This window comes from Brachyistius frenatus, unplaced genomic scaffold (assembly GCF_029030835.1).
Source record: "Brachyistius frenatus isolate BFR_SWC_R1_liver_20210118 unplaced genomic scaffold, ASM2903083v1 Contig_42, whole genome shotgun sequence".
NCBI classification, from domain to species: Eukaryota; Metazoa; Chordata; class Actinopteri; family Embiotocidae; genus Brachyistius; species Brachyistius frenatus.
The window spans coordinates 1634615-1657896 of NW_027210641.1; the positions used below are offsets into that span (position 1 = coordinate 1634615).

At 40.2% G+C, this 23282-nt stretch overlaps 1 protein-coding gene across 1 annotated transcript; it reads left to right on the forward strand.

The window, feature by feature from the left end:
- Positions 1-6207: 6207 nt before the first annotated feature.
- itga6a (integrin, alpha 6a) lies at positions 6208-22736 on the forward strand. The gene is made up of 26 exons (XM_069702561.1): positions 6208-6451; positions 13609-13733; positions 13855-13934; positions 14031-14292; positions 14443-14574; positions 15312-15525; positions 15765-15958; positions 16046-16140; positions 16830-16957; positions 17040-17129; positions 17215-17276; positions 17358-17527; positions 18295-18438; positions 18532-18650; positions 19074-19236; positions 19872-19958; positions 20058-20137; positions 20286-20363; positions 20452-20554; positions 20662-20838; positions 20921-21016; positions 21094-21201; positions 21283-21381; positions 21478-21603; positions 22020-22144; positions 22645-22736. Exons 1-25 carry the CDS (start codon positions 6264-6266, stop codon positions 22125-22127), a joined length of 3228 nt encoding a protein of 1075 aa, XP_069558662.1. The 5' UTR covers positions 6208-6263; the 3' UTR covers positions 22128-22144; positions 22645-22736.
- The last annotated feature ends 546 nt before the right edge of the window (positions 22737-23282 follow it).

Here is a 23282-nt window from a genome sequence, read left to right on the forward strand (position 1 = left end):
TGATGTCTGCACTTGTCTGTAGATTTGATTGATTGCATGATTTACTGCAGGTTGGACATTTTTCACAGCCTTTGCTGCTTATGAAACAAAAGAAATGAAATAATTACACTTCCTGATATGAAAACAACTGTACACACCTTGTAGTTCTTCTGTGTTCATGAAAACCGGATTATCTGAAGATGTTTGGGCTCCAAAACCCAGGTAGAAAGACTGCCTGGTGTACAACATGATCAACATGACACAGTGATAGTACATCCCAGAGGGCAGTCCTTTGCACTAAAGCAGAAATGATTTCTCATTTTTCAGGGCAAACAAAGGAATCCCCAGAATTCCCTGTGTCATCTGCACGGCCCGGCTGAGAAAGAATTCAGAGGTCTGCGGGGTCCCGCTCCCTTCATTGTTGATTCAGTGGCACACCCCCCGTTCAGGGACCATAAATGGATGCGTCCCTTTGTGCGAGGGGAGTGGAGCAGATTTACTGCGGATGGTCTCCTTACAAAGGACGCACCACTGTCACAACAGGACCAGGATCAGCTGCTCCAACTTTCACAGTATGATTTAACGCCATGCTTTACACATCCACTGATGCAGACACAACCTCTGTTGTCACTCAGCATCCATGCACCTCCACCGCAAAACACTGAGAGATCTGTCCTCCCCATCTGTGGATACAGTCGCAGCTAAGGTTATTTAATTTATGGTCACTCACTTTTACTTTTCAGATTGCTGAATCATCATTTCTCTTACGGACACAGTTTGTTGTCAGGATTTCACGATATATCTGAAACAAACTCCCAGAATATTTGACGTCTGCTCCAAAAATCCAGGCACCGAACTTCTCTTCTCTGTCCCATCGTATTCTTTACTTATGTTTAACTCTTTAAAAAACTTTTTATGTGTCTTTGTGTATTCCCTTAGTTTCTCTTGGCCTAATGCCCTTTATATTTCAAGTGAAGCACTGTGTATCGCCTCGTTGTTAAAAAATGCTCTACAACATTGCGTTGGCTTAAAAGACATTCCACCTTTAACATAGGTTCAAACTTGACCCACTTTTCTCTTTATTTCCCTTAAAAGTATTAAGTTTGCCTTCATATTTCAGTCAAATTTGCAATCAATTTCAGGTTTGTTTAAATTTCTCCCGATTTAAAACAGCAAACTCCTTTTACTGTTGTACTGTCATCTTTAATAGGATTTAATTTCTTGGCACGCCAGCTGGCAAATTGCCGTCACCAGCTGCACACTTTGGGCATGATATCTTTCCTCTTATAAACTTCTGGGTTTGGTTTCCTTCACAAGTCCTTGTTATGTTGCCTTAATATTGAAACTCAAGGACCAGGTGGCAAATCAATGAAAGGTGACAAATCAATGAAATCAGAATCCAGTTATGAACACTAATAACAGCCCCAGTGTCAATGTCAAATATAGTAGAACTAGATCTAAGTATCACAGATGTCCTCTATTAAACAACATCCATCTGTTTGCATTACGTTGCAGTCATCACTGTAGTTTACAGCCTTGTCATACCATCAAATTGCCATCGCCAGCTGTGCATTTTGGGAATGCTTCCCTGCCTCTCCGATAACTTTTGGTTTTGGTTTCCTCCTCCAGTCTGTTATGTTGACTTCGGTACTGTGAAACTTAAGGACCTCGCCCTTCTGTCCGATCAGGATTTGAATTTCAGAGTCTCTAAAACCCCCAAAAAAGGAGGACAATCAGTGCAATCTGTCCATGACAATAACTGGATATACACTTTCTGAGTATAAAACCTGTTCACAAGTGATATAAAAAGATTTAAAATGAAAAGCTCATAAAAATGTTTTGTTCAGCCTTTCAACAATATTCAGAAGAACATCCTTGCAAAGGTTTTACTTCATTGTCCTTTCAACCATACTGGATATGTAAAGCCGATTTATTTCATTGAGAGGTAGCTCTTGTGAAAGTATTTGGCTTTTACTAATATTTTGACATATTTACTCTCTTGCAGGCCGATGTCATTGGAAGCAAACACACAGAATCTGCTCCAGTGTTGGAATCAGTGTGGTACATCATCTCTCACTTCACAGCTTAAAGTTAAAGACCGGCTCATCTGCAGCTTGTCTGCTCAAAGATTGTGGGTCAAACAGTCGAGTCAAGTTTTCAAACTGTGTGCTAAAAGAATGCAGTTCATGTCATATGACTCCTCGCTCATATTTTATTTGATGAATATCGGCTTTTAACATCAAAAGAAGATGTAGATTCTCACAGCAAGATGAAGAGATTTAAACAAGCTTTTTTCTTCAGAAGGTGGGTTATTTTCAGACTTCAGTCTTCCTGTATGAACTAAACACTCAGCGGGGAAATGAGCAGAAACTGATCGAACTACAGCTACTTAGTTGTGTTTTTGTTGTTTGGTTAAATGTTTGTTGTTTGTCTGGTTAAAGGTTTTGTGATGTATGTGAAACATACACATACATCACAAAAACATACATCACAAACTTTAGAAAAAGGATTCTGAACTTAACCAACTTCTGACAGACCTGTGGAACATGTCTATGGAAAGGTGCTTCATTACTCTACCGACTGGTGGAACTTAATATCTTTTCCCGTGTTTTGACTGTGGGGCCACACAGACCTTTTTCTCAAGTGAGAGTTCAATTTTGTTCATACAGAAGCACATCTAATCTGTGAAGAAAGGCCTCGTCACCTGCAGGGGTCCACCTGTTCCACCTGCACCGGGTCTCTGGTTTCTCTCTGACCCGAGACAATATGGGACCGAGCAGCTTCACCTCCTCTCACAGCTCGTGTTACGCAACCACCCGAGGCTACGGTGGACATGAAAGTGCTGCTTCATTGAGGGTGGGTGAACTCAGGTAAAGCTAGTTACACACACCTTTACACTCAGAGGGACACACACACACACACACACACACACACACACACACACACACACACACACACACACACACACACACACACACACACACACACACACACCAAGGTAGCAACTGAACATTAGTCCGTCTCTCAGTCACTGACTGGACATGTACTTTATATAGAACAGAACTGCACACTGGTTTTTTAGGCGTTCTTGAGTTTGTTCCTATCCCGGCTGTTCAGGGTGATGTGGGCGGGATTCCTGGATCAATAAGGCAAAAATGTAAAATGAGGAAGGAACGAAGGAATCGTCTGCTTCATGACAGAAAACAAGGTCGATAAGAACGTTTTTCTTTGGAGTAAATCACAGTTCTCAATGCAGAGCTTCACGCTGTTTTTAAGGAAGCTGAATTACAATATATGTGGAGCGATAATTTATCATCAGTATCACATTAAATTAAATATCTGTTCAGAATCCAGATATGTGCACGTATGATGACCACATAACATGGTTGTTTTTATTTTATTACTTATAAATTGTCTTCTTTTGTTTCTATGAATGACTAAAAAGTCAGGATGATTTATTTGCTCAGTATTATTTGTCATTTAAGTTGCTACTGTAATTCTGGTTTCTTTTCCTAAATCTTGTTGTCTTGTAAGCCTGAAATCAGCCAAATAAAATAACGTAATCCTCTATATTTAATCTGTTTTCAGGAGAACAGAAATACTCTGCTTATTGTCTTATGCTACATATTCATAAAATAACATGTCTATCTGTCCGTACAAAAGCTTTTGATTAGTTTTGATTGGCTCATCAAGATATGAACTATTAACAAAAGAAGAATTAAACACTTTATTGAGGGATATAATTTTAACAGGCCAGTTTCACAGGTCATATCACATTTTTCTATTATTACTGCAAACTGTCCATATTGAGAACTACTTGAACCAGATCCTGACTGTATGTAACCTACAGAGGAGCTAGTTATACTTAAAGCTCCATGAAGTTGAACATGAAGTTCATTAGATATGGAACTTGGGTAATGAAATTAAGCATGAAAAATTTGGACGATAGGAAACTGCACAGCACTTCAAAGTAAAATGTGACAGAGTTCGAAGAGCAAAAACTCATTAATCACGCAGAGTTACGACCAAAACAATGACATTTGTGCATGAAATTATGACTTCTATTTTTCTGCCAATGACGAAGAACCTGTGAAGAAACTGAGTGACATCAGTGAAGAGGCTTGTGATGTGTTAATATCTGATGCATCTGTGACCAAACCCACAGCAAACAGAGATGCCTTTCACATATATCTTACACCAGAACCCCCCCAAGTCTTTTGCTGCAATTAGGAATGTGGTTAAGACCCTGCTGCACCCCTCCCACCCCCCCGAAGACACACCCAGCCCCTGCCTGTCAACACACACACACACACACACACACACACACACACACACACACACACACACACACACACACACACACACACACACACACACACACACACACACACACACACACATAGATACAGAAACACACACTGTTCAACAATGCCCACATTGTGTTGTGCTGCTGCAGTGTGCTCGTGGCCCAGTCTGGTTCAAACTTCACACCATCAAACACCAGCAGAAGTGAACACAATGACGCTGCTTTATGTTCCTGGCAGGTTTTGGAAGATGACACACAATGGCTCGCATCAGTCGCGCTTGTGGGTAGAAACTTCAAACTCCTTAAATGCCAATTTTTGGGGGATTTTGTGGAGTCGGTTCAGCTGTTTGTGAGGGAATTTCTTCACATTTCATCTCTGAAGAGGATACTCTATAAAGCTGCATTTAAACATGAACATCACCAGATGCGGAGAGATGACATGAAATCAGAGTGAAACTCTGACTTGACTGAAGATCACTCGATCAAGCTGACAGTGATTATCTATTTATGAGCGTGCTGCTCAGCAGGTGTTGTTAATGATGGCACACATCAATATTTTATCCCAGTTTTCTTTGAACAAAGATGAACCCTGAGTTGGTTTGGATTTTGTTTTTAACACCTCAGGATTTTTACAATAAATCCTGATATTCAGAGCATTTTAAAGACTGCGGCTGTTTCATGACCTGCAGCCGCTTATCTCCTTGTCAGGCTGAATTTGGGAGGTTTATTTGTACAGCTAACGTGAACACTTGCTGTTTATCTGCATCCGCCCAACTAAAATAACAAAACAAACCTCCATCGATGTGCTCCTCTTTGTTACGTTTGTGTGTTGTCTATTTGAGTTGTTATCCTAAAACAAATGGGAGATGAGGAATGAAAAACCATCAGCCTTTCGTTAGAAGAGGGTTATAATTCACTGGTTTCAAGTCAATAAATCTCACAAAAGATATGTACACAGTGGCATAAAGAAACTTACTACATTTACTCAAGTAGTTTCCAATTTTGAGGTACTTGTACTTTATTTGTGTATTCCCACTTTATGCTACTTGATATTTCCGCTCCACTGCGTTTCAGGGGGACATATTGTACTTTATACTGCACTACATCTGTCTAACAGCTGAAGTTACCTTTCAGATGAAGATTTCACACAATAGATCAAATAGAAAAAAAAAATCTTTTAAAATACAACACATTGTTAAAGATGAAACCAGTAGTTTCCAATCTGTTTGGCTTCTGATGTCTTACAAACTTCAGTGTGGAGTCAGAGTCACGTTTCAGACGTCTATGAGTTGTTAAACAACTCTACTAACTTCTTACATGCTTTCATGCTAATAAACGTTCAAATGATCCAGCATCTCAGCATAAATCAAAGATTAGAGAAAAAGTCCAAAAACTGAAAAGAGATTTGTGGATCAGAACTTTGTTTTTCCTTCTTTCCTCTCTCAGTAATCATCTGACCACCGCTCACATTTATTTGGTGTCTCTGTACATAAAGCTGAATATAAAGTAGTTCCAGCTCGACCTGAAGAAGCTGCAACATTAACATGCTGCTTATACACTCATACTTCAATATCGATAATCCAATTATGCCATATTTAACATTAGATCAGTTAGAGGAACCAAACCAGTACTTAAACTTTAAAACTTTCACTATGTTTTGTATGTATCTGACTTTTACTTCAATAGGACCTTTCGTGCAGAACTTTTGATTGTAATGGAGTAGCCCACTTTTACATTGATGTATTGGTACTATTGCATGTACATGTACAACCGCCAATGTGTGGTTTACAAATACCAGGTCGTCTCTGTAGCGGTTCGTCCTGATGGCCGGTGGGGGCGCAGTGGAGCAGCTGCTGAGTTCCCGGTGGTTAAAGAACCGAGCTGCAGGCTCCAGTCATCATTTGACTGAGGGCAGAAGAGCAGTGGTGTCCGAGGCTCTTAACTTTGGGATTAGTGGACACACCCGGACGGCGCTGCCATGCTGCTTAAGGGAACACCCTCTGCTGTTCATGCTGCACTTTTATTTCATATTTATTTTCTGGAGCCAACTTTGGTCTTCGCCTTCAACCTTGACACAAGTCATGTCATCAGGAAAGACGGAGAGCCGGGGAGTCTGTTCGGGTTTTCTCTGGCTATGCACCAACAAATCAACCCGGATCAAGTCATGTGAGTTATGTCTGCAGCTACTCATCTCTACTCATCTGTTTGCTTCTGTCGATATGTGATTTTAATGTACAGTTCAGTTCGGAGTGAATCTGAGGGGACAGGTTTAATACAATTAATAACATCACGTGACATCACCGCAGCATGGAGCAACATTAAAAATACCTGCGTGTGCTGAATAAAGAAGATATTAACCCCTGTCTTACTTTACTAAATTCTAATTTCTCTTTATATTGAGACGCCTGAGACAGAAGCAGACACAAGTCAATCAGAACTTTTTAACCTCCTCAGTCTGATCTTTCTCTGACTAAAGTTAAACCTGGCAGAAAAGATCCTTTTGATTTATGGCCTTTCCACGACTTCTAAATGTTCTTTCCATCCACTGGCAAACTGTTCATTTAAGTTTCTGTAACTATCTTCCAAACGCCAGTTTCTTTTGTCCCCCAGTGATGATTTGAATATGAAATGGGAAACATGCCAGAGGACAACAAGTGCATTAACAATGGTTCTAACTGTCATGCAAATGTGCCAATAAGGTCAAACTACGGCAGCTCAGAGGGGAGAGGAGAAAAAACAATTCCCTAGTGTAGGTTGTGTATGTATGGTTTGCAGCTTTTCTCCATTGTTCAGACATTGAACTGTTGATAAGACAAAACAAATTGTTATTTATTATTTATATGTCATGTGATTTACTGATACAAACATAACCAGACAAGCTTACTATTCAATATAAGTTATAAGCCCTCGGTATGTGGTTGATGTTGAAACCTTTTTGTATTCACAGCTTTTTCTCAGAGATGATTTCTGTGTTATATTTGGATATGAGTGTTATTCATTTAAACAGTGCTCGCTAAGGTTCTCTGTCAAAACTCTGAATCTGTTTTTCAGAGTTTTGTTGGTGAGGTTTGATTTATAAACAGTGCTAAGAAGTGGTGACTTGAATGAGCAGTCAGGGCATGCTGCGACATTATTCAGGGAGATATTCGCATGCTTAAAGATGTAGAGATAAGTTTTAAGTCTGTGCCAAAATGTGCCGACACCAGTCACAGTTTTTACATTTTTCTTAAGTGCAGTGGTTCAAGAATTCCTGGCAATACTACCATGCATATATTAACTGGTTTGTGCTGCCCACCGGGAACAGAATAGACATGAGTGAAGGTAGCCTGGTCCCTCTGTCACACAAAGAGTGACAGAGTTGTGATAAGTTGAGGAGAGGGAGTGGCACCCGGCGAGAGGCTGCATGCAAGAGGTACAGTATGTGCTGGCAGGACGCTGCAGCAGCATGTTGAGAAACAAAGAGCAGAGATGAGAAGTCCTAGTGACAAGACTTCCCAGAGAAGACTTAGATTAGACTTCACTTGTGGAATTTTATCTGACTGCTGTTTTGACTATGGCGTTAAAGGAAGTCATGGTGTGGTAAATGTAGTGGCCATGCAACATTTAAAGCTGTTTTCAAAATATTTTTTGGGATTCTCTGTACACAAAGAACCCTGCAAGCTGAAAAGATAACTTCTATGTTTGTCAGACTTGACAAGTATAAAGACACCAAAGAGTCACTGATGTCATATTTGTCGGGCAAATAGAGGCTTGAAATGTGACACTGGCCTGATAGTTTGTTTTCACCGAGTAAAAGTAAGAGGGGAGTGTAGATTTGCATTCCTTATCTGCTGCTCTAAGAGAAAACTGGCCCAGTTTTGTCAAACATAGAACACAAACTTCTGCGAACGTGCAGAAGTTAGTTCTTGAGAACAAAAAGTGTTGTTTAGACAAAACATGAATACTTAAGATGCCACGTTGAGGTTTAAGTACTCAAGATGGCCCAACTCAATATTTTACTATTTAATAATGATAACTTGATTAATCAAATCTGGACCCGTGATGGACTGGCGACCTGTTCAGGGTGAACCTTCGTCCAAAGTATGTAGGATGATGGAGGGACGGATGATCATGGTCTATTAACAAATAAAAACTATTCTGAAATTATAATTTGTTAAGCCCAAGGTGATGCCATTACATTGTTTGTCTGATCAGTAGTCCAAAACCTAAAAATACTTATTTTCAATCATCCAAGACCAAAAATACCAACAAATTCTTGTTATGAAGAAACTTAAGTAGAAAAGTTTAAGATTTTAGCTTAAAAAAGTGTCCTAAACAAGTAATCGATTTATAAAAATAGCTGCCGTATTTCTGTCTCGACTAGTTTTTTGTTTCAAATCTACTAACAATCAATCAATCAATCAATCAATTAATCAACACAATATTTTGATATTGAAGTAGATTGTTAGTTACAGCCCTATTTATAACTAAGTGGTTTATAATTATGACTGTATGGGAACACATTGCGCTGCTTGTTCTTGTCATATAAGAGTGTGGAATAAACTGCCGCCTCCTCTGTTCAGCCGTGATCTTAGCTCTAAATCCTCATGTGACCCTGAGATAATCAGCCAGACGAGTCAAGTGGAAGCCGAGCAGAGCACCGTCGGTAATGAACAGCTCTTTCTAACATGAAGCTGTGAGACACATTGAGCTCATGAAACCACCAGTCAGCGATGTGTCACACTGCATCTGTCGCTCTTGTTCTCTGTATAAACATGTGTTTGATGATGTTTGCTGGCAGCTGCAAATCTACACTGGCTATGCCCACTTACATTTATCTGATTATAAGTCACACGTGAAGAGAGGAACTCCGGCCTTCTCTCTGAACACTCTGCTTGGGGAGTAACAGATGTGGCTCGATAGATCAAACTCCTCTCGTGTCAAACCCAGACAGCGTTTTCATCTCTTCTGAGCTCAAATCTTTTCCACTCCTCGAAGATTGTTTTATTTATAATTTATGAAACCATTTCTGCAACTCTGCTGGTCCTCTAATGGTTTCAATGCTTTCTCACAGTGTTTACGGTGTTGTCATACCTTCTTCTTCATATTGGTTTTTGTTGAGCGGAACAAATAAGGAGATCGATGTTTCACCACGAGACTGAACACAATGTGACATCTTCCAGAAAGGTAATTGGATGCCTCCCCCATGAATAATGTGTTGGGTTAATGACGTGGATTTAACATCTTTGCAATGAAACCAGAGAAAACGCCCATTTGACTGGACACACACGGCCATCTGTGCACATGTAACCTGATAGATTAAACGCATCAGTGAATAATAAGTCGAGACGTTTTAGTCAAACTTCACGCTGAGGTCTGGAGAGTTTGAGGAAACTAGAAAAAAAGGTTAATAAACAGTTACACGGGTGAATCTGAAAACTTCTTCCAAACTTTGACTCTTTACTTGAAGCTGATGTGAACTTGTACTGAGTATTCATGGTTCCTTCTGTGATGTGCATCCATCCAATCACAGGTCAGCACCAATCAGTGTTCAATGTGTAAACCGAACCAGTTAGAACAGCTGCAGCAGTTCCTGGGAGTTCTTCTTGGTTTGAGTGCACAGCTGCGGGAGTGCTGGAGCACATCTGTTAACAGAGACCAGTGAGCTCACTGTGTAAATCCACACCAGTCACTATGCATTCCCATTTACACTGCAGTGAAAGACGTGCTGGGTGATGGGACGCGCTTTCACACTGCACACTGACTGATACGGGAATATTAAGGCTGTTAATATGCAAGCTAAAAAAAAAAAATCCAGTTAGTTACTTTTTTAAATTTTTTTATAGCAGAATCACTCACAGTATAATTCTTAATATGTCTAGAAAATATTTTTTGGGGCCAAACTACAGTTGTCATGGTCTAGAATAAACTTTCACACGCTACCTCGAACATATCTTTAGCTTTTTTTGTGCTACAATTTCTTGCTACTTACTGGCCATCACATATATGAACACCGACACATCCGCCATGAGCTCAAACCAGCCAGTTTATTCATCCTGATTAATTAAGTCAGCTGTATTTCAGGCTTTGCAGCAGTTGCAGTGTGTACTTGTTTTTACCTGGTGAGTGTACAAGGAGAGAATGTTGTTCAATCTCACTCTTGCTAGGAAAGTTTGATGTTTCTTTACTTCTGATGTTATGCCAAAGCATACCTGTTAATTGACTTCGCATTGATTTCTGCTGCAGAAAATAAGCTGAAATACTAAAATATTTGCTTTTTTTTCATGATGAAAAACGAGCTAATGTGTCCGTTTGACAGATGTGTTGCATGTAAATGTCAATGTTAGTTCTCAGTTACTCGCTAAATTCTACAACTGTCATCGTGCCGAGCTGCTCTGCTCTTAAGTTGCAGGTATTTCTGTATCACCTGTGTTACAAGCTCATCATGAATGTGGTGTTTTCTGCATGTGGCCTCTTGGATTTGGCTTCTCTTGAGCTGTCAGTGATGCATAAGTGCATTAACTTCGCTTACACTTTAACTCTGCGTAATTCTTTAAAACTAAAGCCGTCTTCTTGCATTCTTATTGTCATCTGAAGATGTCTGTCTGACTGACTTCTTTTTGGGGGGCTGCAACAAAAAATGATTTCCACAATTGATTCATCTGATGATTGTTTTTAACATTAATTAATTGATTGTTTTATTTAAGATAACAGCAAAACCCAAACATATTCTCTTTAATAACATATCAAGTGAAATCCTGACATCTGAGAAGCAGAAACCACAAACGTTTGGCATTTTTCCGTGAAAAATACCATTTCTCTGTTTGATTGACTAATAAATGATTTTTTTTTACAGCTCTAAATGTAAAATAAACTCATTTACTGTGCAGGTTCAGCTCTGCAGTAAATCTTCAGCATCACCCTTCTACATGATGAACGACTGCTCATGGGCTAAAATGTGAAAGTGAAGCTAACTGTAAAGACTCCTGTTTGTATTTGCATGTCACTGGGCTTTGTTTGAGGAGAAGGTTTACAGTGTGGCCTCCTCAGGAGAGTCCTTGTTTAACAAATGAAGAGGCACAGGGTTGTTCCACAGATCAATAGGTGGGTTACAGAAGGAACTGCACAGTCACGAGGGAGAGAAAAGGGTGGAGAGGATTTCCTCTCCCTCCTTTGAAGAAAGTCTTTCACTTTCTCAGGATGCTGGTGAGCTCGCACAGCTTCTTAGTTGTAGTATTTTCAAAATCATCTTAAAGGAAATTTAATATTAGACAAAACCTTTTTTCTGGAGATGGTTAGGTATTACTTCAATGTGAAAAAAGGCTGAAGTAACATGGCATTATTCAGTCCTATTGTGTTCAATTAGGCAGTTTGTCAGAGGTCAAACCATTGTTTTGGTGCTAATGGATCTGTAGTGACTCACATCCTGTCATCTGATGACATATTCACAGAGACTGGGTTATAGTATAACTTTACAGAGATGGCAGAGTTGTTTGGGAAGTCCAAGTTAGGTGTTGAGTCAGTATCAAGTCTGTAAATGCTCAGCATTAATGGCACATTTCAAAATTGTGTGTTAAAGTGTAAATGTAACAGTCCCCTCAGTTCTTATACTAAAAACTAATGATACTCCAGGTGTGCAGCTGTGCAACTAGTTTTTTGTCATTGTCTTGTTTTTAAATTATTTTTTTCATTTATTAGTTCTCATTTCACCGTTAAATTCTGTCTGAAAACAGGAACCCACTGTTTAAAAAAAATGATTTGCAAACTTTGTGTAGCAGGATGTGGCAACAGAGCTCAACTACAAACTGTGGTCAGCAGGCTAAACGTAGGCAGAGCTACATTATTGAACACACTCCGAGCGAGATGGTCTGCTTCAGCGCTCCTTTGCCCTCTGACACTAGTCCACTAGTGCACATGACGTGCAGCAGTGGTCTGGTTTCTGTCTTATAACAAAATGTAACTGCTCTTTAAGAGATTAATCATCAATCATTAATCCTGTGAAATACACAACGTGCAGTATGCGATAAGACTTTGGCATTAGCATAGTCATCGACATGGAGCTTCCTTTGAGCATTCCCAATATCCCAATAGTTCCTTTTTCCTCAGTGTTGGTATGTATCCTCAGAGGAACATGCACAATCCTCTGAATGAGTTGAGATTGATGTCACCAGGGTCAAAGTGGCGCAAATCCCAAAGACCTTCCCTGATTGGACAACGAGAGCAGGTGACCAGGTGTAAAAGGTTTTGGAATACAGCTAACTTGTTGTTGTTTTATATTATGCAGTTTTTTGTTTGTTTATGGTCCATTTTAAGTGTGCTGTTGATTAAAAACAGTTTTTATAAATTGAATTCTAATAATATTGATGTGTATGTGAAGTTTAACTGGATTCAAAAGCTGCAGTTTGAGTGACGTCATTGGCATCAGTAACATTTACTGTTTGTATAAAATGGTAAAATATATTCATATTTGTGTACACTAACTACAGAACTAAGACAAAACTGTATGCTGAATAATTATGTTGTTTTGATTTGGGACACCTTATTCTAGTTAACCAGATGTTGTTATTGTTTCTGTTATTTAAAAAAAAAAAAAAAAAAAAAAAAGGAATTTTTTTTTTTTTTTTTTTTTTATTTTTTTTTTTTAATGGGTTGAATCTGACTTTTCCTTTTGGGTTTATAATTTGTAGCCTTTCAGCATTCCTCTCTCATTTATGCTGCAGGCCGAAGCACTGTGCATTTACCAAACCAAAAGATTGCACTCACATAGCAACCCTTCATCTCAAGTGCTATTCTTCCTTTACTTTACAGTGACAGTTTTGATTCACACAGAAAACACTGTGAGAAGAAACGAGTTGTGACATGCAAAAGTTGTCCGTGGCTGGAAATGAATCGGGGTTGTTGTGGTTATGTAGTATGTGCCAGGATGCGGCCATTGTTCTCTGTTTCTGCAGATAGTCACAGTTGTTGACGGATACTTTATATTGAGCTACTTGCAGTGCAGCTACAGTGAAACATAATAGATAAATGAATACAAACTTTTTTCTACTCTTTGCTTTTTTGCTTTGACAATCAGATTCCTCTGCCAACAGCAGCCGCAATATATTGCACAAAAAAGATTTCACCTTTTTTTTATTGCCTGCTTTCACTGTCGCCGTCGATGTTTTCACATATATGTACTAAATTCAACAAGCTGCTGCTCTGGAGCTTGTTGAAAGATATTCTAACAATGGTAGAAAATAATTCAGAGGAACAGCAGAGCCTGTCAGGGAGAGGGTAAAAGATCATTCCAATACGCTTTACTTATTCCATAAAACCTGAAAAAATATATTTGAATTTGTCTTCAGGCTGCTGATCGGTGCGCCCAGAGCCAGAGCTTTGGGAAATCAAACAGCCAACATCACAGGAGGCCTTTATAGATGTGACATCACCCCGTCCAACCACTGTCAGCGCATTGAATTTGACAATGAAGGTGAGACATCCATCCATCCATCCATCCATCCATCCATCCATCTGTCCATCCAATTCTCTTTTTTCTTAAACTATATAACGTAACGCTCATATAATTGTCTTGTGTTGCTGAATTTTGAAAGAGAACCCGCGTGTGGAGAACAAAGAGAACCAGTGGATGGGGGTGACTGTGCAGAGTCAGGGACCCGGAGGAAAGATTGTGGTGAGTCAAACTAATTACTCAACCGTTGTTCCTGGTGTCCTCTTGTGCTGTTCCCAGTCTGATAAAGATATGAACTTACCTGTTATGTTTTTTCAGACATGTGCTCATCGCTATCAGAAGCGCTTGTTCGTGAACACCCCCCAGGAGTCTCATGACATCACCGGGCGCTGTTATGTCCTGAGTCAGGACCTAACCATTGACTCGTCCTCTGATGAGGATGGAGGAAACTGGAACTTCTGTGAGGGCAGAGCCCGAGGCCACGAGATGTTTGGATCATGCCAGCAGGGTCTGGCTGCCACGTTCACCAAGGATTACCATTACGTGGTGTTTGGAGCACCAGGAGCTTACAACTGGAAAGGTCACTATCTAGTCATATACAACAAAACCTTAATACACAAGGCTCTTACGTTATTTATCGGTGCAATCGAGATTTTCTTTCTGTACATGAAAATAAACTTCTCTCGTTCACACCAACATCTACCGCTTTGTTCTCTCCAATCTTCTCCAGGCGTTGTGCGAGTGGAGCAAAAGAACAATACTTTGCTGGAGATGGAAGTGTATGATGACGGCCCGTATGAAGTTGGGGATGAGCATCTGTTGAACCCCGAGCTTGTGCCCGTACCAGCCAACAGCTACCTCGGTGAGTTGTCCAAAACATACAGATACGTTTGTGTGTCCTGTTCGGTTGCACCTCTTCTTTTTCCTGCCATGACAATTGAAAAATATCTGCTGGAAAATTGGGAACTATTAAGCAGCAGTACTGCTTTGGTGCAAACCATTTTTTAGTTTAGCAAGTTTTATTGCACAAGGAACGTTAAAAGATGTGGAGTCATGTTAATCAGCAAAACTGGGCGCTCAAACACAAAATATGCTGGAGCCTCTCTTGCACTTAACAATAACAGTGTGAAAACTGTCGATTTAAAACACGTTGAGAAACATTCATGAAAAGAAACCTGCAGGTCATGTTGTTCAGGATGTTATTTCCCTGAACCTTTGTTTTTCGGTTCTACTGTAGTGCTACAAATGCAATTATTTTACACATAGACTGAAGTTCAGAAACCACTGCAATGAAAAGAATGAGCAGAGTTTGAGGATGGGAAGTTGGTGTTCTTGTTGCAGCAGTAGCGCCTCCTACTGGTGGCTCAGGGCATTTGCATGGGCATGAGATGAATTTCTGCAGGTGTGTCAGTGAGCTGAGATACTGAAAGTTACCGATGAGAACAGATGATGTGGAGACATGTGGTTGTCTGCACTGTCCCCGGCCAACAATAGGAGATTCAGTAGCAACGACCTCACGACAGGAAGAGAAGGGCGCTAAAAGAAATAGTTCAATGATAAATAAAAGGTTTATATCTACAACATCTCTCCTACTTTTAGGATTCTCTCTTGATTCGGGGCACCGCGTCACCAGGAGTCGAGGCCTGACGGTGGTGGCCGGAGCACCGAGAGCCAATCACAGTGGAGCTGTAGTCCTGTTGAAGAAAGAGAGCGAAGTCTCCACCAGACTGTTGATGGAACACATGCTGCATGGGCCGGGACTCGCTTCCTCCTTCGGATATGACGTGGCTGTAGTTGATCTGAATAGCGACGGGTACGAAACATTTCCACCTGCACACGTATCATTTAATCACAGTGAGAACAGACATTTCAGCATAATTCATTTAAGTCCGAAGACAAAAGTAAAGACACACATGACAAGTATGACTCATTTTATTTGATCTTTTTCTGGTGTTCTATAACTTCAATGTTCTACTTTCAGTGCCTTTCTTTTTAAATGATGTTATAATCTTAATGTTACTGATAAATGTTTACGCTCCATCTATGATCTAGATGGCAGGACATAGTTGTGGGGGCTCCTCAGTTCTACATGAAGGACAGAGACATTGGAGGAGCTGTTTACGTCTACATAAACAAGGCAGGACGGTGGGAACGAGTCACCCCAGTCCGTCTGAACGGGACCAAGGACTCCATGTTTGGACTGGCAGTGGAGAACACGGGAGACATCAATCAGGACTCATATGAAGGTGCTTTAACAGACACCTTTTTACCTCATTTGTGTTTTCTTTATTAGTTGCAGACGTGTAAATGTAAACTCTTTTTTTCTCATACAGATATTGCCATTGGAGCTCCGCATGATGATGCCGGTGCAGGAAAAGTCTACATTTATCATGGTTCTGCACAAGGAATCAAAACCAGTCCTGCACAGGTTGGTTCTGTTTTAGTTTCAAGCAGCTCTAATCAGTAGTTTTATATTAACAGGAAGAGTTAATCGTGCTGAATAATCCACAGAGAATAATTGCCTGACTCGGCAGGTCTCCACAGCTCTGGTGACTCTCGAGCAACCTTTAGTCCAAATTAATGATAATGTAGTTTTGTAATTGTAAAAAAACAACTGTTGCTGACAAGGTCGCTTTATTAAAGGGGCACTCCACAAATTTGACACAGGATCAGTACCAGTTATGGGGAGCATGACTTGCACACACATTCACACATCAATGACACTCTACCATCTGAACCACAGCTGCTCTTTCCAAGTCTGAAAAAATAACTCCTAAATCATTATGTTATCTCAGTTTGAGGTGCAGATGAAAGTGCAATAATACATCTTTTAAAGTCTTGTAATATCTCAGTGTTGCAGTTCACAGTTTATTTTCTGTTGCCCCAAGTGGCCAAAAATATGTTCAATACTTTGTCTTGACTTTGCTATGGACAAAAACAAAATAGCTTTTACTTATAATGATCAATGAACTACTTTGATAATATTAAATACATTTGGTCTTCTTCTGACACCATTTTGGTCGCTGATCCAAAAGAAGCAACACTTTAATGTTGTTATTTGTATTAATTTTCTCTTTAAGTTTTAATTATTTGTTAAATGTTTGTCCTTCATTACAGATCCTTTCAGGAAAAGAGCACAACATTCGATTGTTTGGATATTCTCTGGCAGGGAACATGGATCTGGACGGTAACTCTTATCCAGACCTGGCTGTCGGCTCTCTGTCGGACACAGTTTTAATTTACAGGTAAATGTGCCCTTATACATTAGAAGTAAATGTAAAACCTACTGATATCTATCACAATTTCATTTAACAACCTTTCTTTCAGGGCAAGGCCTGTCATTAGCATTAGGAGAGATGTCAAAATATCTCCACAGGAAATTGACCTCACAATTAAAAACTGTGGGAACAGTATCTGGTAGGTGTTCTAAGATTATTATATTTAAACAGACGTCACAGTCAAAACTTTCTGTTTGTTCAAAATATCCTTTTTCTTTCCAAAGCTTCACTGTGGACGCATGCTTCGCCTACAAAGCCAACCTTGCATCTTACAGCCCAAGACTAAGTAAGTAATAAATGATCTATTTTCCAGAAACAAAAACGTCAAGCTGTTCTTTCTTACATGTATTTGACTTCTGTGCTGCAGCTATAAGCTACTCTGTCGAGGCGGATGGAGATCGTAGGAAACAAGGGCTGACCTCCCGGGTGATGTTCCTGAACAAATCCCAGGTTGAATCAGACCACCAGTTCAATGGCACCGCAGAGTTTCGTGGCCAAAACCAAGAAACGTGCGTCAAAATAAAAGCCAGACTGAAGGTAAATCACATCTGTCACACGTAAATCAGTGAGCAACAGCCAGGAACCGATTCAGTTATTCAACACCTGAATTCACTGAGCGATACACTCAGATTCAGCGAGTAATACTTTCAAAATATCTCGGTGCCATTAAAACACACACACACACACACACACACACACACACACACACACACACACACACACACACACACACACACACACACACACACACACACACACACATATATATATACAGCATGTTTAAAATACATATGTATATGTACATAGCACAGGATACACTTTTGAAAATATATAGTAGCTTTAATAATACAAGTGTAATGTTATCAACACTGGTAATATATATTTATATAGATCTACATAGATAATACATAATGTAGAGGTTCCCAAACTTTTAGAAACCTTGCATCACTATGTACCAAACCAAATTTCCAAACTATCACTTCCCATTGCAGATACCAACAATCTCAGACGGCATCAACATAACGTTATGTCAGCCTTGTGCTACGTCGTATGTGATGTCACACCACATGGCTGAGTTCAAATAATTAAATGATTACCAACTAATTTTCACATCATTCTAATGTGATGTGCATTTGTAATAACTATTATCTGTAATAAAATGAAATGAAATGACAATTTGTTGGAATGTATTTGTTAGGTTACCTCCTTCAAACCACCACAGTTTGGGAATCAAACGTCTAATTAAATGCATATAGAGGCAATAATTCTGCTTTAACTTGCCCGGCTGTCTCTGATTTGCGCAGGACAACATTAAGGACAAGATGCGCAGCATTCCCATCGAGATGTCTGTGGAAATTATTGGTACAAAACGACAAAGGACAAAAAATGGCCTCCCTCAGCTGAAGGCCATCTTGGATTCCTCTGAATCAAGCAAAGACGTCACTGAGGTAAACAATCAGGCTGCATTTATAGGTGAAAACGAAAAGTCATGTTAAGTTAATGACATGCTGTTTTGTATATTGTTGTTATTGTTGTTGTAGGTCAACTTTGTGAAAGAGGGATGTGGAAGAGATCATGTTTGCCGGAGCAGCCTGAAGATGGAGTACAGTTTATACTACAAACAGAACAACCTCGACGTGTACTTCTCGCTAAACAACAGGTTAATGTGCGATCTTAAAACAGTAATGAGATAAAGTAAATAATGAGTAAGAGGTGTAATGTGACACCGAGGATCTACACTCAGCTCTGCCTTTCCAAACGTCTGTTCTGGTCTGTGGGCCTTCACACGGTGGACCGACACGGTGGTCGCAACTGCTCCATCAACCCCTTCATATCAAACCAAAGCCACAAAACAAGCTCAGACATGCCGAGAGTACAGGATGTTGACTCAACACGCAACATCAGAGAACCTTAGTGTGATACCGGAGTTCAAAGATGGGAGGCTGTATATGAATAAATGCTGCTCTATGTATAAAATGATTGTTATTACAACATTGTTATCAAATGGAAACAACATATCACAGTCCTGTTGTTTTGTACTGGGCTCGGTCTGAAGTTCCTGGTTATGACCGTGTGTCTGCAGCAAGAACAACATCCCTGAGTTCATGCTGAATTACGAGAAGAAGGACTTGGCCTTGCGGGTGACGGTGAACAACATGAACGGTGACGATGCTTACGAGGCGAAGCTGGTGGCGAGTTTCCCAGATACCCTGTCGTACTCTGGAGTCCGCTCACATCAAACAACGGTGAGTCTGCTGTGCAGCTGCACTCGCTGCTGGCACTCTGTTTACACATGAAAAAACTTCACCAGTAAAAACTGTTGGATGGAAAATGGAGACATTTTCTACATTATCTTGTTAAATAAAGTTCGATATGTTTGATAGTAAGTTAGCATGTTAATACACAGTTAAAGTTGTGGAGGTGGGAGTCTCTTGATACGATGTAATCCAACTACTGAATATCATGACGTGTTTTTACAATTGTAAACAATTTGTGATCTGATGATTCCTGCGATTCATTACCTTCTTTCAACCGTGTACCCAAAGGAAAACTTTGTCAACATCTGTTTTATCCAATCAAACAAAGTTTTCCTTCGGTTCATCTCTTTTGATCATTTACAGACTGACCGATTATGTCATAACTGTTGCATGCACTTAATCCATTTTTATTGATTACATAGTACAATATGAAAACGTGCACTCTGCAATCAGAGGATAAATGCTAACGAGTGATGTGCGGTTGGCAAAAAAAATTAAAATGTATTGAAAAATGAAAAAGAAATGCAGAGAAACTTTACTCTAATTACTGTCTGACTCATTAATTATTTTCTGATTTCTGTTTTTTTTAATTATTCTAAAATGTTCCAATGTGTTCTTTCCAGACAGAAAAGCCGATCATCTGTGTCGCCAATCAGAACGGCTCTCAAGCAGACTGTGAGCTGGGAAATCCTTTCAAGAGCGACTCGGAGGTACGGACCTGTCATGGTCACGTGCTAACGTTTACTTTAGCACTTAGCGATTGTAATTCATGTCAGAGACGGTTTTCCTTGTTTGTTTTTTCACACTAGACGACCTTTTACATCATCCTGAGCACTGCGGGTATGACTCTCGACACCACTGGGATTGAGATCGACCTGCAGCTGCAAACGTAAGTCCTGTTGCTACAGAGGATGAGCTCAGCTCTGAGTTTTGTTCTGTACATGTAAGATAATACTGTTTGACTACAATGTGTAGTAATTCTATTTTTATATATATATCAACATGTACTATTGTATTTTTTTTTTTTTTTTTTTAAGTACCAGTGTGCAGGAAAATATCACCCCGGTAAAAGTAAAGGCTAAAGTGATCATTGAATTGCCTTTATCAGTCAGTGGGTAAGTATGTCGTTTATATAAAAGTTGGACTATAAAGCGCCTCCAGCCGGATGTGAAATAAAAGATTTTACTGGCTTGTTTTCATCAGCGAAGCCAATCCTAGTCAGGTTTCTTTTGGAGGTGTGGTGAAAGGAGAAAGCGCGATGAAGACGGAAGACGAGATCGGAAGTTTGATCAGCTATACATTCAGAGTCAGTCTATTCATCCCACCGTTTGTTACATGGATATCGAACCGTAGCTGTCATATAATGTTTATGTGAAATTGCAGAGTTGTACCAAATATTGATTTCATCTTCAGATAAACAACTTGTGGAAGTCTTTGAGGCCGTCTGTCAGAGCCTCGCTGCACATTCAGTGGCCTAAATATAACAAAGATGGGAAATGGCTTTTGTATCTGGTGAAGATCTCCTCTAAAGGACGGGAGGACATCCTTTGCTCTCCTGAGTCGGAGATCAACTCTCTCAAACACATCCAGGTTTGATCCTTTAACATCTCCAGATGTCGGACATGAAAATAAACCTTCACTGCTTCATTGACGAAAAGAAATGTTCTTACAGGAGTCCTCTGTGTCTCGGACAAAACGAGGAATTGTGAGAAAAGAAAGAAAAACCGGCAGCAAAATGGCCTCTCCGCCGGGCAAAAAGAAAGTTTTGGTGAGTCTTTGTTTTAATGTACATATGCATCTTCTAAACGTGCAGATGTGACTAATAATAGTTTGTGTGCTTCTTAGTCCTGTGAGAAGGACATCAAATGTGTGGTGCTCAAGTGCCCCCTGCAGGGACTGGACGGTACAGCAGTCGAACTGAGATCTCGTCTGTGGAACTCAACTTTTATCGAGGTGACAAACTACTTACATTTGTCCCGTATGTCCCTTCAGGACCTTCTGATGAACTGAACAACGGTTTTTGTTTTTACACAGGATTATGCCTCCCTCTCAACCTTGCACTTAGTTGTGAAGGCCTCGCTTGTACTTCACACTCAGGCTGGAAACATGATCCTGAGAACCCCAGACACCACTGTAGGTCCATCAGCTACAGGATTATGAACTGTTTACTGTCTGGATCCGAACTCACCTGGTCTCTTGGTTCATCCTCACTTTGGTGTTTGGTGGCAGGTGACGGTGGCCGTGTCCCCGGACAGCGCAGTAGCTCAGTACGGGGGAGTCCCGTGGTGGATCATTCTGGTGGCGGTCCAAGTGGGGATCCTGATTCTGGCTTTGTTGGTGTTTCTGCTCTGGAAGGTAAGAACAGCTGATGACATACAGAACAACGCAGAGGATGAAAACAGGAGGTGGAACATGAACTTCAGTAAACTTCAGAAAAGGTGTCGTCTATGAACCTTTTTTTGCTAGTTTTCTATTTTCTTGTTTCAGGTTGTAAAAAATGTGCAGCATTTCTTTGTTTCATGTTATTGAAGATATACGGAGATAAGCAGAGATACTCTGGATGACTTTAATCAAAACTGGGGTTGATATTAAAAACGTCATCAGGCCTTAACAGTTATTCTGCAGATGTTTGAGTGCCACCGCTGGACTCTCCAGATGAAGTATCTCCTAAATGAAATGGATCATCATCATTTGAGCTTTCGACTGTCTCGACTGGTTTAGTCTGACGCCTTTAACAACTCCCCCCTCCCTCCCCCCTTGCTCTCCCTCAGTGTGATTTCTTCAAGAGAGCATCTAAAGATGAGTACGATGCTGCGTATCTCAAGGCTGAGATCCACGTTCAGCCCTCTGACAAAGACAAACTCTCTGCCGAGGCCTGATTTATACTCTGAACGGGGTAAAGTCAGCATGACGTGTGATTCCTGCAGCGACTAATGAACTCGCTTTCCAGCCAAGTAATGCAGAAAAATTCAATCAGACACATATTGTACTGAGCTGATGAGACAAGTCATTTGGAAACATTCAATTCACATAGAAAACATACTTTTAATGCAAAATAAATATTGAATGGAGCTCGTGAGTGAGAGTCCAACTGTATCCTCAACAATCAGGTCTTTGTACAACATGTGTCTCTGAATTTTGCCCAGAAATTTCTGCCTTTTCTCGCCAACAGACTTAATATTTCCTCTTCATGCCGCCTTGTCTGTGTAACTTTTAAAGTGCTCTGCAGGTGCTTCTCCTGACGTCCTCTTTTACTGCTCAGCTATTTCACATGTCCTAAAAACTGCAAAGCATGCTGGACGTTCCTGCACCTCTCCTCCTCCTCTTGTTGTTTCTCACCAACATCGCTGACGTGGATCAGCCTCTAGTAACGCATCACGTTTCTCCTCCTCCTAGTGTGGATTCTTCAAACGCTCCAAACGAGAAGACGGCGTTCCTCGTTACCACGCAGTGCGGATCAGAAAGGAAACGCCCGAGTACAAAGACGGAAAAGTCAAACTCGATCCGTTTGAAAGAAAGCAGTGGATGACGACTTGGATCGACAATGAAAGTTACTCATGAGTGTTTGTGTGTGATGATGATTCATCCGGTGGAGACGACCTGCTTCTCTTCATGTGACAGACCGCCATCGCACTGAACTTTGGGTTTTTTAATTTGGTGAACACAGTGCTCAGCAATTACACAAAAAAATTACTTCAAGGAATTAGTCGGATTCGAGACCTTGAATTTTTACTGTATAGACGATGAAATATGTTTTTGTAAGTGTTGTATATATTTAAATACTTCTGCATACGCTATATTTATTTTTTTGATAAAGACAAAATTCATGCAGCCAAAGTTTACTACTGTTTTTCCTACTAAACCCCTTCAGTCTATGCGAGGAAGGTGCAGCTGCTTCACTGTAACATGAATGTAAATCAGTAGTTTTTGTGGATCTTTTATGCGTCTAGTTTCAGAACTTCACAACAAAACTGCTTCTCTCCTACTTGGACATTTAGGTACATTTATCACGTCACAAAAAGGCACCGTTCCCA